This window comes from Octopus bimaculoides, chromosome 21, assembly GCF_046866305.1.
Source record: "Octopus bimaculoides isolate indiv1 chromosome 21, ASM4686630v1, whole genome shotgun sequence".
NCBI lineage: Eukaryota > Metazoa > Mollusca > Cephalopoda > Octopoda > Octopodidae > Octopus > Octopus bimaculoides.
In genome coordinates this window covers 37,331,116-37,348,742 of record NC_142948.1, presented here as the reverse complement: position 1 = coordinate 37,348,742, position 17,627 = coordinate 37,331,116, and the positions used below count along the sequence as shown (strand labels likewise).

The following is a 17,627-nucleotide window of genomic DNA, read 5'->3' as shown; positions in this document are numbered from 1 at the left end:
GATATAATCAATTTGCCCCCTCCCCTTAAATCTTTATTATTATTATTATTAAAATCGTTATGATTATGATTAGGTTTTAAGAAAGTAGATGTCTTACTTTTAATTACCATTTGATTTTTTTATTTTGTTAAAATTTTTAATATTTCAGCCACTGTGCCTCTCACCACAGGAATGGTAGGACCACCCATCACTACTGGAATGATGGCACCTCCTGCTTTCAGCACAGGAATGGTTCCACCTCTAATTAGCTTACCAAATCTGTCAGCATCTATGATGCCTTCCAGTACAGTGCCAGCCAGCAGTATCTCCACATTGCCCGGTATGACGTATTCCTCCATACCCGCGACACTGCCAACAGCCACAGCGACTCCAGTGGCAAACGAAGGAGCTAGTGAAGGTGTGTCGCTGACGCAAAGCCATGTGTCTGCGCAGCCCCAAGCTGCAGAGCTGACTGCACAGACCAATGAACTGGAGGAGAAAAAGGGTGTAATGGCAGCTTCTTAACACCTGATCAAACGCGCGGCTAAAGTTTTTGAACCAAACAGTGGAAGGATGTAAAAATAACAAAAAAAAAACACACCTATATTTATATATATATACATATATATATATAAATAAATAGCAATTTGAAGAAAAAAAACTTGATCTTTTTATGGGCAAAACAAAAACACTTCAGTTGTTTGTTCAAAACTTTCAACTGTTTTATTGTTGTTTTTTTTTTTCTTTCTCTCCTGTTTTTTATTTTTTTCTCTTCTGTTATGTAAAAAAAAAAAGAGGAAAATTGTCTTTCAGAGAGAACAGCAATGAATTATTATTATTATTTTTTTTTAACTGCTGCTCTGACAGGAATTACACTATGGTTGCTCCTGTTTGTTGTCTTTTAATCTAGAATATTATTCTCTTCCGTACACGTTTTGCAATCCATCTTCTCTGATGGTTGCTGATGAGAGAAACTTTTATTCAGCTCTTTTCCTGTTTTTTCAACTTTTTCCCACTAAAAAAATTATTTTCAGAGTGTAGAGGGGAGGGGTGGAGGGAAGCAGATATGGGGGGAGGGGAGTTTTTTGGACTTAATACATCTAATGATTATTTCAGAAACATCTCCATGTTTAAATTGATTTTTTTAAACTGATTTCAGGTCAAACAACTAAAGTTTGTTGGTGGGGTTAAATTCCCAATTAACCCGAAACGTTTGATATGAACTTTCTGCCGTGTTTCTTTAACCGGCCATATCCTGTACAAATATTCAGTTTAAGGTTCAAAGCGGCCAGATCTGGCCCCTTACACCTACCTTGCAATATCATTCTAAAAATAAACCATTGCATCAAAATCTCAAGGTTATGAGATATTGCATGATTGATTCAAATCAATGCAAAATGGGTCAATATTTAAAGGGAGAGGGAGCAAGGATGCCACGAGAAAGTATTGAAATGTCTTTCTCATTTTGTGTAGACATTTCCCATTTTTAGTCTGTTTGCTCTGTAGATGTTTTTTTTTTTTTTCAACTTATAGAAAAAAAAACAATTGGAATATATTTATAAGAAACCTTTTAGTTCATAGTTCAAGATCGGAGGGTGGGGGTGCTAGAAAAATGTTTTATATTACACAAACACAAGTGTGATCTGCCCAGTTTTGCTGACCCCACTAAACTGTTGGCCCTCCCTACCCCCTAGTGAGGGGAGGGGGGGGGGGGGGGGGGGGGGGGGTCAACACTTTTCTTTCTCATAGCAGCAAGTAATATGGTTCTGTTTTGTTAAGAGGCAGGTTGTGTTTCCTAAACGGGATTTATTTTCTTTAAGCTGGGTTTGTTGTGAAATTCACTCAAAACGTGTACTTACAGATGTGTATAAAAATATAGGAAGATGAAACTGGAGCATAAATACATTCCTGCTTTAAAATTTTTTGTTTTGGCTTCAAGGATACATTTCAAATTTTCATGTAAAAAGGAAAAAAAAAAAAAGAGAGAAATCTTTAATAAATTCATTTTGTCATTCGCAAGTTTGTTTTCAAATTGTTTCAACCAAACAGGGAAAGAGTTGAAAGGAATATAAGTAAGTAAATAAAACAAGAATTTAAAAAAAAAACATTCAATAGATTTATTTCTGGTTTCATGTTATTCATAAATTGTTTCACATTGTGTCGAAATCATCTCTCTGCAAAAAAAAAAATTTTTTTTAATTAAATAACATTTCATATATCCAAGAATACATTGAAATTTTCTTTAAAACTCTCTCTCTCTCTCTTTTCAGCCATTTGACTGCGACCATGCTGGAGCACCGCCTTTAGTCGAGGAAATCGACCCCAGAACTTATTCTTTGCAAGCCTAGTACGTATTCTATCCACCTCTTTTGCCTAACTGCTAAGTTACGGGGATGTAAACACACCAGCATCGGTTGTCAAGCGATGTTGGGAGGGGGGGGGGGGGACAAACACAGACACACACATATATATATATATATATATATACACATACGACGGGCTTCTTTCAGTTTCCGTCTACCGAATCCACTCACACGGCTTTGGTTGGCACGAGGCTATAGAAGAAGACACTTGCCCAAGGTGCCACACATGAATACTGCAGTTTCACAACATTCTCACAATACATCCACTAATAAGTAAAATAAAATTTTAAAAACCTGATATATATATATATATATATATATATATATATATATATATCAATGTAATATGGGGGGTTTTTATGGCACTATATATATACTGGAAAGTTGTAAGTTTATTTTTCAAAGCATCAACATCACAGAATCTCGCATAGACATTTTGTAAACAGACAAAATAATCTCTGTCACTGTGACGCTGAAGTAATTAATTTTTTTTAACAGTTGTTTTATGAACAGAGAGGAAGAGTTGCGTCCCTTAGTTGCAAGCTAACACATACACACACCCACGCATACGTCTATATATCTAAGACGGGCTGCGTATAACGATATCGACCAGACTATTGGATGCTGTTACATATTGCTTGGCATTGTTTCAGCTTTCGAATGAACTCACACCACTGGCAGGGCGAGCAGGCCATTTTATTCCCTCGGATCGGAAAGCTATTCCGTCGCAGGGTGACACAGTTACAGCCGAGTGGCCTGGAGTAACGTGAAATGAAGTGTTTTTGCTCAAATAACACAAGGTGCTGCTTGATCTAGGAATTGAACCCACAGTCTAGTGATCGTGAGACTGCAACACTTTAATCACTGAGCAATGCACCTTCACACAAATATAAATAAGTATATATATATATATATATATAGACGGAAACTAAAAGAAGCCCATGTATATATGGGTGTGTGTGTTTATCTCCCCAACATCGCTGGACAACCGATGCTGGTGTGTTAACATCCCCGTAACCTAGCCGTTCGACAAAAGAGGCCGATAGAATAAGTGCTAAGCTAACAAAGAATAAGTCCTGGGGTCGATTTGCTAAACTAAAAACAATGATCCAGCATGGACAGTCAAATGACAAACAAGCAAAAGAATATATATATTCATTTTTATATATATTTATATATATATGTTTATACATATATATACATTTATTTATATATATATTTATATATATTTAGATATTTATTTATATATATATATTTATATATATATATTTATATATATATATTTATATATATATATTTATATATATATATTTATATATATATATTTATATATATATATATATTTATATATATATATTTATATATATATATTTATATATATATATTTATATATATATATTTATATATATATATTTATATATATATATTTATATATATATATTTATATATATATATTTATATATATATATTTATATATATATATTTATATATATATATTTATATATATTTATATATATATATTTATATATATATATTTATATATATATATTTATATATATATATTTATATATATATATTTATATATATATATTTATATATATATATTTATATATATATATTTATATATATATATTTATATATATATATTTATATATATATATTTATATATATATATTTATATATATATATTTATATATATATATTTATATATATATATTTATATATATTTATTTATATATATTTATATATATATATTTATATATATTTATATATATTTATTTATATATATTTATATATATATATTTATATATTTATATATATATATTTATATATATATATATTTATATATATATATATTTATATTTATATATATTTATATTTATATATATTTATATTTATATATATTTATATTTATATATATTTATATATATATATTTATATATATATATTTATATATATTTATTTATATATATTTATTTATATATATTTATATATATTTATATATTTATTTATATATATTTATTTATATATATTTATATATATTTATTTATATATTTATATTTATTTATTTTATTTAAGAGTTCCAACTCTGTTTTTTATTTATTTTCTTGTAAAATTTATGTGGGATATGGAATATATAGTATATAATATGAAAAAAGATGGATGGTACAATGAAATGAAGTATTGAATGTCTTATTGAATATATGAAACATTGAGTGTTCAATGTAAAGGATTAAATATATAAAGGCGAATACGTATTTTCTATACCTTGTGGTATTTCATCATGGCCGGTATGACAGACTGTAACATATATATATATATATATATATTCATTTATATATATATATATATATTCATTTATATATATATATTCATTTATATATATATATATATATTCATTTTTATATATTTATATATATATATATATATATTCATTTTTATATATATATATATATATATTCATTTATATTTATATATATATATTCATTTATCTCAATCTCTTCTCCGCTGACATACTACGACGGAGTCTCCAAGATGCAGATAAGATAAAGATTTTTATTTATTTACGGCCTCAAACATCTCATACCTTCGCGCTTTAGTCTGCCCTCTATTATTTATCTTGTTTCTCTCCATGAAATTCAATTGAATTCAGTTTTTGTCTTAAATTCATACTTATTCATTTTCTAAGCTTCCTAAATTCATGTTACTCACCTAGATTTCATTCTATTCTATTCACCTAGAATTCATTGTTCTTTTAAAAATTACGATTTATGCATTGTTGTCTCTCAAATATTTAAAATCTACAATTAAGAGCCCTATCTACTCGCTGACGGTAACCCGCCCTCCCACCCCCTCCACCGGAAGTGCATTCCTCTGTCATCCTGTCATCCTCGGCTGTCTCCCGGAACCCATCTAGTGGCCTTGGCCATCCTCTCCCCTACCTTTGGGTAGCGCATTAAGTTTGAGAAATGTTTGCAGGTTGTAGGTACTGTTTTGCTTATGAATTCTTCCAATTGCAAGTTTTCTTTTCAGGTACACGACACTGCTTTTCCCCTTCCCAGGCTACAGGCCCACACCCCCAACACCCATACTGTTAGGATTGGCACTCTCAACGTCGGCACGCTGAAAGGTAGATCTGGTGAAATTGTTGAGATGCTTGAACGGAGACGCGTAGATATGTGCTGCATCCAGGAAGTAAGATGGAGAGGAGGTTCTGCGAGGTTCCTCACAGGCAAAGAACACAGGTACAAGATTTTCTGGGCAGGGAACACTGACGGGGTCGGGGGCGTAGGAATACTTCTAGCGGAGAAATGGGTGGATAAGGTAATCGAGATCGTTAGAGTAAGTGACAGAGTACTTAAGATCAGACTAGTGCTTCATCATAGATTAGCTACTGTCATCTCAGCCTATGCACCTCAACCGGGGCTACCAGATGGTCTGAAAGACCAATTCTATGACACCCTCATCGACGAGTGGCTGGAGACTTCAACGGTCATGTCGGACGTCGTGCTGGAGGCTTCCATGGCATACATGGAGGCTATGGCTTCAGTTCCCGCAACGAGGAGGGAACCAGACTGCTGGAGTTCTGTGATGCAACCGATCTTATGGTCTGCAATACCAACTTCAGGAAACCTGCCAGTCACCTAGTCACCTACCGCTCTGGCAGACACTCTAGCCAAATCGACTACATCCTCGCCAGAAATAGGGCGGCTTATAAATGCCAAAACCTACCCTGGCGAAGAATGTACCCCACAACATAGATTAGTAGTTAGCGACTTTGGGATCAAGGCAAAATGGGTGCCCAGAATTAGACAGGCTTGGAGGAGAAGGGTGTGGAAGCTTAAAGACCCTGCAATCGGACAGAGACTTAGAGACAAGTTACTTGAAGCATTTAACGAAATAGAAGGGGATATAGCATCATACAACGTGGAAGACAATTGGAGATTTCTGCGGGACAACCTGTTGAAAGCCACCGACCAGATTTGTGGGTGGTGTAAGGTCCCCTCCCGACCCAGAGTAACGTGGTGGTGGAACAAGGAGGTAGACAGGGCTATTAGACAAAAGAAACAGGCTTGGAAGGACTGGAAGAACGGTGGTAGCAGGGAATTGTACCAATCTGCCAGAAGGGAGGCTAGGCGACAGGTTTATTTAGCCAGAGGGGAAGCAGATAAGGAAAGATTTGCCAATGTTCTGCGCCGTGAGGACCAAAGACTCGAGGTATTTCGTGTTGCAAGACAGTGTAGGAGAGAGAATAGTGATGTTATAGGAGAGAAATGTGTTCGCATGGATGATAAGAAAGAGGTCTGGAGATGCCACTACGATAGATTGCTTAATAAAGAGAATGAATGGGAGAAAGAGAGCCTGCCGTATGTCGACCCAACAGAGGGACCAGCTATCCAAGTTGACAGTACCAGGGTAGATAAAGCAATTAAGAGTATGAAGACAGGGAAAGCCCCCGGCCCATCAGGAATCACTGCAGAGATGCTCAAAATATCTGGCAGTGTTGGCTACAGCCTAGTCACCCGTATTACGAACCAGGTGATACACGAAGGAGTCATACCCAATGACTGGTGTAGCAGCACCATAGTAAACTGCTACAAAGGTAAAGGTGACGCTTTAGATACTAATAATTACAGAGGCATCAAGCTGTTAGATCAGGTTATGAAAGTTACGGAGAGAGTCATAGCCCAACTAATTAGGGAGCGAATCAATTTAGATGAGATGCAGTTTGGGTTTGTGCCAGGTAAAAGCACCACTGATGCCATATTTCTAGTGAGACAGCTGCAGGAGAAATATCTAGCCAAGGATAAACCTCTGTACCTGGCCTTCGTTGACATGGAGAAAGCCTTTGACAGGGTCCCCCGATCCCTTATCTGGTGGTCAATGAGGAAACTTGGGATAGAAGAATGGTTAGTGAGAGCTGTGCGAGCCATGTACAGAGATGCTGTCAGTAAGGTGAAGGTTGGAAATGAGTACAGTAATGAAATCCGGGTAGAGGTAGGGGTCCACCAAGGTTCCGTCCTCAGCCCCCTCCTATTTATCATAGTCCTCCAGGCGATCACAGAGGAATTCAAGACAGGTTGCCCCTGGGAGCTCCTCTATGCTGATGACCTTGCACTAATTGCGCAGTCACTATCAGAACTAGAGGAGAAGTTTAAAGTGTGGAAGCAAGGACTAGAATCGAATGGCCTATAAGATGTACCCGGTGCAAGCTATGGACACATAAGAGGTGCAGCAATATCAAAGGCAGATTAACTACAAAGTTAGTTTTTGTATGTGGCAGATGTTCAGGTGCAATAAACACTGTAAACAAACAGGAAACAACTTCTATCTCATTCCAGGGAGAAAAACTAGAGGTAGTCGATAGCTTCCGCTATCTGGGTGACCAAGTTAGTAGTGGGGGTGGGTGCGTTGAAAGTGTAACTGCTAGAATAAGAATAGCCTGGGCCAAATTTAGAGAGCTCTTACCTCTGCTGGCGACAAAGGGACTCTCACTCAGGGTAAAAGGCAGACTGTATGACGCATGTGTACGAACAGCCATGCTACATGGCAGTGAAACATGGGCTGTGACTGCTGAGGACATGCGTAATCTCGCAAGGAATGAAGCCAGTATGCTCCGCTGGATGTGTAATGTAAATGTGCATGCCCGTCAGAGTGTAAGTATCTTGAGAGAAAAGCTGAACATAAGAAGCGTCAGTAGTGGTGTGCAAGAGAGACGATTGCGCTGGTTTGGACATGTGATGAGAATGAATGAGGATAGCTGCGTGAAAAAGTGCCACTCCCTAACAGTTGAGGGAACCCGTGGAAGAGGTAGGCCCAGGAAGACCTGGGCTGAGGTGGTGAGGCAAGACCTTCGAACATTGGGCCTCACCGAGGCGGTGACTACTGACAGAGACCTTTGGAAATGTGCTGTGCGTGAGAAGACCCGGCAAGCCGAGTGAGATTGTTGCCAGTGCCCCTGGACTGGCTCTTGTGCGGGTGGCACATAAGATGTACCATCGTGACCGTTGCCAGTACCGCCTGACTGGCCTTGTAGGGTTTTCGAGCGAGATCGTTGCCAGTGCCCCTGGACTGGCTCTTGTGCGGGTGGCACATAAAAGACACCATTTCGAGCGTGGCCATTTTCGTGCGGGTGACACGTAAAAGCACCCACTACACTCTCTGAGTGGTTGGCGTTAGGAAGGGCATCCAGCTGTAGAAACTCTGCCAAATTAGATTGGAGCCTGGTGTAGCCATCCGGTTGCACCAGTCCTCAGTCCAACCCATGCTAGCATGGAAAGCTGACATTAAACGATGATGATGATGATGATGATAAATATAAATAAATAAATATATATATAAATAAATAAATATATATATATATATAAATAAATATATAACAGATTGGAGAAATAAGAAACTATGATGGAAGGAGAGGAGCAGGTGTCTTGCTGAAGAAGTGAATACGTGGTTTGTAAACAAGCTTCCAACCACACAGCCACATCTGGATTGCGTGCTTCTTACAGCGGTTAAGAGCCTCTAACCCCTTTTTTCTTGCAACCAAGGTACTTAAGCACCCTCATTCACAATTAGTGACAATAAATTTCTTCCTTTACAGTATTTCTATTGCGTCTAACTGTTTAAATTAATTTTGTGTGTGTGCATAATTCATTTTCGTATCACACACGGCCAATTGTATACATCACGGATGAAAGCGACAAGTCTCCTCTTAAACCTATTAAACACAATAGATGCCAGAAACTAGCATACTTTGGCCATATTTGCTGCTGCCAGCTATTATTTTAACATTATCAGATGCACAATTATGGCCCTTATGGACCCCTAAGTCTCTTAGTATCTGATGTGTGTGTCAGCATGAGAAAGAAAGAGAGAGTGTGTAGACAAAGAGCCGACAACATATGACAGTGAATGGCCCTTACCAACCCCTACACCGTCTGCTGACAATGGTGATGACAGTGACAAGTGTTTGTCAAGGAGGTCACCAGGGATTGTTGAAGTTGAGGGGGGGGGGCTCAAGGAGGAGGATATAACATCTGTCTTTAAGAAAGCTATGCAAGTTAACATTTTATTTTTTTTGCATTATAATTCAAAGAACTCCCACCACCACCACCACCACCACAATATTAACCTACCCCTTCACTACCCCCTCCATCGCATTACCATGACCCTGCAATGTATCTTTACTACACTAACCCTTTCGTTCTACCTACCTCACTATCTATACTAACCCCTTCACACCATCTATTCCACTACTGTCCCTTAAATCCCTTCACACTAGCTATTCAACTATATGTACCCCAATCTCTTCATAAAGTTCTACAAGACTAAAGGGTAAAGAGCTCCTTCAGTCGTGAATGACAATGGGATTGAACCTAGAAAGTTCCCCTCCAAAGCACAAGTCCAGGCAAGGTTGTTTATGGAAGACCAGCAGCCTTCCATGCATGCCAGCCTCCCCTCTCCACACCACTGATATTATCCAAGGGGAAGGCAAAGGGGCCGATACAGCTCGGCACCAGTGATGTTGCAACTCATTTCTACAGCTGAGTGAACTGGAGCAACATGAAATAAAGTGTCTTGCTCAAGAACACAACACGCAACCCGGTCTGGGAATCGAACTCGCTACCTCATGATTGTGAGCCTGACGCTTATATATTCTACAACAGTACCTTAAACCCCTTCACACTATTCTACCACAGTACCCCAACATCTTCACACTATTCTACAACGGTACCCCAAACCCCTTCACATATTCTATTCTACTACAATACCCTGAAATTCACATGGGCAGACACAGAGGATTGGAAACAAACGACACCACTTGTATGATGGTGACACTTATTTACAGCTATCACCTGATGTCAAGGCAAGGAGACAGGAACACACACACGTCATAATCTATCAATGTAAGGTGAAGAAGAAATTGACTGACCAAATTGTTATATTCCAATACTTGTTTTCTTATTTTTGATGTGTCTGTCCACGTGAGAAAATCTTCCATGTTTCTGAAACAAAATGAAAAAATTGATTAGTTAATTAATTACTGAGTGTTGCAGAGAAGAAAGTAGGGGGGAGAGAGGAAGGGAATGGAGTGGCTTATGTCCTTTCAATGTTAGGGGCTGCCAACCATTGTAAACTTAATTCTATGTATCTCAAGACAACTTATATTTGAGTCAAGCCATCATACATATATATATATATATATATATATATATATATATACACACAGGCACAAATAAATATATACACATATATAAATATCATCATCATTTAACGTCCACTGTTCCATGCTTGCTTGGGTCAGAGGAGATTCACTGAGGCAGGTTTTTCCACTGCTGGATGCCCCTGCTGTCACCAGCCCTCAGTTACTTGCAAGCAAAGTAAATATTTCTCCATTGCTAGACATGTTCTTTCAGGGAAAGTCTAAAAATAAGCAATAACAGTGTCTGTATGACGGTGATGCATGGTTACAACCAAGATGCAACATCAAGACAAAGCGACATGCATGCACACACGATGAGCTCCTCTCACCCTTTACTCACATTCTCCACCCTCACCAATGTTGAACTCTATAATAAAAACAAAACACTCATCAGTTTTACAGTACTGCCTCTGCTTGCAGCAGTGGCTTGTTCCTTTGGTGCCAATTTACAGCTGGCTGGACTGACCACACACTACAATTCTGTTGACACCAATGATCTCCAGGCAAGTTCCTTAGTAAACACACCTCTCCTCTCTCTTTCTCCCTGGAGGGTATGGAGGATGGATATACCAAAGTAATTCTTACCTTGTTAACAGAAAAGCTGGGTCTTTGATCACTTCAGGACCAACTCTTATATCTAAGAAAAAAAATTAAGTCAAGGAACCAACTAATTCGGAAAAGCTAAGGCGGTAGTTTGACGGACACCACAAATGTTACAATTCCAGTAGAACCTGTTTCTTGTTTCTTGGCAGTCAGCTGTTTCAATGGAAACCTTGACCAGCAACGATTTCAAGTTAACCGTACAGTACTGAAGCAGCCACTTGTTGCATTAAACTCACTTCAGAACCAACAGGGATCAGATTAAAGCAAGCACACATACATGCTGCCTGTGTTAAATTGACTTCACCGTAAGCAGTGCTCAATTGATCCAATCCACCCCACAAACAATGTTCAAATCAACCAGAGGTTGAACACAATGTTCAACTTAACCATACCTATCCGACTTCAAGCAGTGCTCCAGTTAAATCTATCTCACTTCAAGATGTGTTCAAGTTGACCCTACAAGTTGTGCTCAAGTTAAGCTTATCCCACCACAAGCAACGCTCAAGTTAAACCTATCCCACTACAAACCGTACTCAAGTTGAGCTTATCCCACCACAAGCAACGCTCAAGTTAAACCTATCCCACTACAAACCGTACTCAAGTTGAGCTTATCCCACCACAAGCAACGCTCAAGTTAAACCTATCCCACTACAAACCGTACTCAAGTTGAGCTTATCCCACCACAAGCAATGCTCAAGTTAAACCTATCTCACTACAAACCGTACTCAAGTTGAGCTTATCCCACCACAAGCAACGCTCAAGTTAAACCTATCCCACTACAAACCGCACTCAAGTTAAGCTTATCCCACCACAACCAACGCTCAAGTTAAACCTATCCCACTACAAACCGTACTCAAGTTGAGCTTATCCCACCACAACCAACGCTCAAGTTAAACCTATCCCACTACAAACCGTACTCAAGTTGAGCTTATCCCACCACAAGCAATGCTCAAGTTAAACCTATCCCACTACAAACCGTACTCAAGTTGAGCTTATCCCACCACAAGCAACGCTCAAGTTAAACCTATCCCACTACAAACCGTACTCAAGTTGAGCTTATCCCACCACAAGCAACGCTCAAGTTAAACCTATCCCACTACAAACCGTACTCAAGTTGAGCTTATCCCACCACAAGCAACGCTCAAGTTAAACCTATCCCACTACAAACCGTACTCAAGTTGAGCTTATCCCACCACAAGCAATGCTCAAGTTAAACCTATCTCACTACAAACCGTACTCAAGTTGAGCTTATCCCACCACAAGCAACGCTCAAGTTAAACCTATCCCACTACAAACCGCACTCAAGTTAAGCTTATCCCACCACAAGCAACGCTCAAGTTAAACCTATCCCACTACAAACCGTACTCAAGTTGAGCTTATCCCACCACAACCAACGCTCAAGTTAAACCTATCCCACTACAAACCGTACTCAAGTTGAGCTTATCCCACCACAAGCAATGCTCAAGTTAAACCTATCCCACTACAAACCGTACTCAAGTTGAGCTTATCCCACCACAAGCAACGCTCAAGTTAAACCTATCCCACTACAAACCGTACTCAAGTTGAGCTTATCCCACCACAAGCAACGCTCAAGTTAAACCTATCCCACTACAAACCGTACTCAAGTTGAGCTTATCCCACCACAAGCAACGCTCAAGTTAAACCTATCCCACTACAAACCGTACTCAAGTTGAGCTTATCCCACCACAAGCAATGCTCAAGTTAAACCTATCCCACTACAAACCGTACTCAAGTTGAGCTTATCCCACCACAAGCAACGCTCAAGTTAAACCTATCCCACTACAAACCGTACTCAAGTTGAGCTTATCCCACCACAAGCAACGCTCAAGTTAAACTTATCTCACTACAAACCGTACTCAAGTTAAGCTTATCCCACCACAAGCAACACTCAAGTTAAACCTATCCCACTACAAACCGTACTCAAGTAAAGCTTATCCCACCACAAGCAGACATTTTAAAACAACACATAACTCTGCCCATATATAAAACCTGTCCAGTGCATCTTTCTACACCAAGCATGTATTAAAAAGTGTCTCTCGTTCCAAAAGGATACGTCCTTGTTCAACAAATTTGGTTGCAGTTTTCAGATTCTCGGCCATGTGACATCGAACCATCATCACAGGAAGGCGTCGCCTGCAGAGGAAAAGAAAGAAATATGGTAAAATATATATAAGGAAACACACAATATTAGAATGTGCACTCACACAGAATGTAACACTATGTGGTGACACAGAGAATGTTACACAGTGTAGTTACGTGCATGTGGCATGTATGTGTGTCTATATATATATATATATATATATGTATATATATATATATATATATATATATATATATATATATATATATATATATATATATATAGTTCAAAAAAACAATAACAAAAAAACAAAAAAACAACAAAGTGAGGATGTGATATGGATAGTATTATTGGACGCTCAGGAAAGGAAAGAGAGAGTGTATGACGTTTCGGGCGTAGCCCTTCGTCGGAAAGATGGAAAGTTCGGAGAATGGAAGAACGGAGAAAGAGGAAAATGGTACCGATGCCCACGAGGTTACATTACATCCATTTTCCATGCTGGCTTGGGTTGGACAGTTTGACGGGTCAGTGAGGTATGGCTGGTTTAACTCCTTAGCATAATGCTTATCTATTCACATTGCTTTGAATAAATCATGCATTATTTAGTAGCTTTGAGATTTCAATGAAGCCATTGTTTATTTTTAGAATGACATTGTAGGGTAAGTGTAAGAGGCTGGATCTGGACGTTTCCGGAAATAAAACAAAGTAGAGTATTTGAGCCTGGTAGGGTCAGTTGAAATACCAAAGGGTCAAAGGAAAGTGCTCAAGTATGGCTACAGTCCAATTAATGAAAGCAGTAATTAAACAATGTTATTAAAGTCCCTTGTTGCTTACCTGCAGAATGATGTGGCAGAGACTTTGTTAGCCAATTCCAGGGAGAGTTTAGTTGAGATCAAACCAAGACAATACCTGAAAGGAAACACAAAAGATATAAATATGGAGAACAATCATAAAAACTGATCAACAATGAAAAGGGGTACAGTCACTATATACATACACATATACATCATATATATATGCACACATACTGTACATACATTAACCATACACATATTTTGTTTCCAAATAATAATGATCCTTTCTACTGGAAGCACAAGGCCCCAAATTTGGGGGAAGGGATTAAGTCAATTACATCAACCCCAGTGTGTAGCTGGTACTTATTTAATCGACCCTGAAAGGATGAAAGGCAAAGTCGACCTCAGCAGGAATTTGAACTCAGAACGTAGCAGCAGACGAAATACCGCTAAGCTTTGCGTCCAGCATGCTAACGATTCTGCCAGCATGCTGTCTTAATAATAATAATAATAATAATAATAATAATAATAATAATAATAATAATAACAAGAGCAATATATATACATACATATATATATGCATATATACCTATAATATCCTGAGAAAAACAATGAGGGAGTGGGTAAGATCACAGATGGAATGCATCTGATCAGACAGGGCTACTTAATCAAGAATGAGATCAAGTTAAATAATAACAATGACTATGATGATGATGATGATGATGACACCAGCACTCAGTATAAAAAGGATTAAAGAACTGGGTTCACAAGCAGCATGCAACCCTGATAAAAACAACAACTACATCTTTTAATCACACCCTATCATCTTTAAAAGAAGGGAAAAAGAGAAAAGAGAAAGGGGGAAAAAAAGGAGATATGGGGTGGGGGACAAAGTGCACATTCAATAAGATAGTCTTAGGTATACTTATGTGTCCATGAATAAGACAGGATGGGCATGGCGGGAACATCTTTTGATGTTAGAATCTGCCTAATTGATCATGGTTGGAGTGAGTGGGATGAAAACCAACACAGTCGCCAGCCCCCCACCAAAACCATGACCATCACTGTAGACCCAATACCACCACCATCTTCATAACTGCTAGTATCATAAACACCTCCCCACCCGCCACAAATCGTCACCACTTCCAACAACAGCAACAATAGTAAGTATTAAGGAGGGAGACGCAGGGGGTGGGGTGGGGGCGTAGATCCTCATCTTCCTCTCACAACAAAGTCATATGGGATGGTTACAGATGGAAGGAATGAGGTTGAAATTTGATCCAACGAATATCCAGGGCAACAGAGAAGGGGAGAGGGGGCAAAATGGGGGGGGGGGGGTGAAGGAAGTGGTGGTGGTCGTTATAGTAATAATGGGAGTGTGCTACCTGTGATGATTGTGGTGTGATGGTCATGGTTAGGTGGTGGTGGTGGTGGTGGTGGTAGTGATGAAGATGATGATAGTGATAGTGATGATGGCAAGTTGTAAGTGATGGTGATGATGATGGTGGTGGTGGTTGCCATGAGCAATGGTGGGTGGTGATGTCAGCAGTGATGATGATGAGGAGGAGGAGAAGGGTAATAATAGTAGTCATATAGTGATGATGGTGGTGGTGATGGTGATGATGGCGTGTGACATTCACAGACAGACTGCCAGCAGATCTCAGAACCACCACCACCACCACCACCACCACCACAACCACCACCACCACCACCACAACCACCACCACCACCACCACCACCACCACCACCACCACAACCACTGCTGCAGAAGATAAAAGTGGGATGATGTAGAGAAAGAGGGAGTGAGGAAAGGGATAGGCAGAGCTACAAGTACTGCCACCAGATGTCACCAATGTAGGGGATGTTGATAGCAGAAGAGGAGAGAGAGAATGGGGGGGGGGGTATGTGGGACAGTCCAGGGGTTCGGTGGGGGTGGGGGAAGAATAGGATGGGGAGATCAGAAGTCTCAAGTGACATTACTGATGATGATGGTGATGGTGATGAAGGTGATGGTGATGCAACAGTTAAAATACTGGGAGGAGGACACTCGAATTCCTGTGGGTGTGCCTACATGCATGATGCCAAGGGGGAGCGGCTCACAAAAACGGCAGAAACCAAACCAGGTTACCCTTAAACTACCCTGATGATTTCTATCTCACCCTAAGTTGTTGTTGTTGTTGCTTAGCTACTCCCCACGCACCTCCCTGGGTCAGCTCTGATTAATTGGACCCTCTTCATCCAAACAACATTCCACACATCATCCAGCGATGGTTACACTGTAGCTGCAGATTATCAGATATCATGACAAATTCTGTAGACAAATTTCTGTTGAAATACTTTATGAAAATCACAAAGAATTAAGGAAAATTATTTTGTCATTATTTGGTTGATGTCTGCAACAATTCTATCATGAAGTCTGATGGAAGTTTTAACCGAAATCATTTTGAATCCGTTTGTTACCATATTTCTGTTGAAGTATGCTTTGGATTAATTTTGGAAATAATGAGGAATTAAGGAAAACAATTTTGTTGTTATACATTTACCCTTTTGATACCAACCTGCCTGGTTCTGTAATACAAATGTCTTGTTTTCATAAGTTTTGAATTAAAATCTTCCACCAAACCTTAGTCACAATTTATGTTCCTAACACTAGCTGAATGATAACTTAGTTATTTTACTAAATTCTTTGTTATATTTAAAATTAATTCAAAGAAGCACAGAGCATCTCCACAGAAATATGGTAACAAAAGGGTTAACATAAGATTTTGATGGAAGGTTTAAAATTGAGATCACTTTAACCCTTTTGTTACCATATTTGTTTTTTAAATACACTGTCTTTGTTTCAATTAATTTTGGAAATAACGAAGGATTTCGTAAAACAACTTTGTCGTTATTAATCTGGTATTTGGAACATGAATTAACATGAAATTTTGATGGCAGAAAGTTTTAATTTAGACCATTTTAACCCTTTTGTTACCATATCTCTGGTGAAATACAGTAATTCTGTTTCAGTTAATTTTGGCAATACTGAAGAATTTGGTAAAATAATTGTCATTATTAAGCATAATTTTAATATGAAGTTCTAATGGCAGGATTTTAACTTAGATCCATTTAAAACAGGAAGCTTGTATGAGGACCAAGGGTGGTCTCGAGCAGGTTGGTGCCAAAAGTGTTAAGGGAGATTTAGCTGCTTATTGTAGCATATCAAGCTACCACAGAATGTGTCTTGTCAGCGTGTTTGTTTGTATTAGACGTTCTGTTTATCTTGCAGAATTACTCCCAGGGGAGAAAAAAAAAAGATAGTTAACAAAATTTCATTTACATCATCATCATTATCATCATCACCCAATATGTTATAGTGATCAAGGGTTAACGACCTCGTGAATTTACAAGATTTGGGAGCAGGGCTAATGGTCTTATGGTCTCAGAAATACCAATATTGTGGCAGGTGTAACTCATTTTCAGTTGAGTGGCTTGTAGGAGCAATGTGAAATGAAGTGCCTTGCCTAAGGATACAGTGTGCCACCTGGCCTGACACTTGAACCCTAGACTTTACAATCATCAGCCCAACAGTCTGACCACTGGTC

At 38.6% G+C, this 17,627-nt stretch overlaps 2 protein-coding genes across 4 annotated transcripts in view; one reads left to right on the top strand and one right to left on the bottom strand.

Moving 5' to 3' along the window:
• LOC106873320 (Golgi reassembly-stacking protein 2) overlaps nucleotides 1-1,993 on the top strand; it is a 30,214-nt gene extending 28,221 nt beyond the window's left edge. For all 3 annotated transcript variants that reach the window (XM_089339151.1, XM_089339150.1, XM_089339149.1), the window contains one exon: nucleotides 149-1,993. In XM_089339151.1, the coding sequence (XP_089195277.1) occupies nucleotides 149-504 (356 nt within the window). In that variant the 3' untranslated portion in view covers nucleotides 505-1,993. The remainder of the gene's footprint in view (nucleotides 1-148) is intronic.
• Nucleotides 1,994-2,071: 78 nt separating this feature from the next.
• Nucleotides 2,072-17,627, bottom strand: part of LOC106873409 (U3 small nucleolar ribonucleoprotein IMP3-like) — an 86,008-nt gene continuing 70,452 nt past the window's right edge. The window contains exons 3-7 of the mRNA XM_089339152.1: nucleotides 14,081-14,155; nucleotides 13,220-13,299; nucleotides 11,128-11,179; nucleotides 10,273-10,345; nucleotides 2,072-2,153 (exon numbers count right to left, since the gene is read on the bottom strand). Coding sequence (XP_089195278.1) covers nucleotides 2,130-2,153; nucleotides 10,273-10,345; nucleotides 11,128-11,179; nucleotides 13,220-13,299; nucleotides 14,081-14,155 — 304 coding nt within the window. The 3' untranslated portion in view covers nucleotides 2,072-2,129. The remainder of the gene's footprint in view (nucleotides 2,154-10,272; nucleotides 10,346-11,127; nucleotides 11,180-13,219; nucleotides 13,300-14,080; nucleotides 14,156-17,627) is intronic.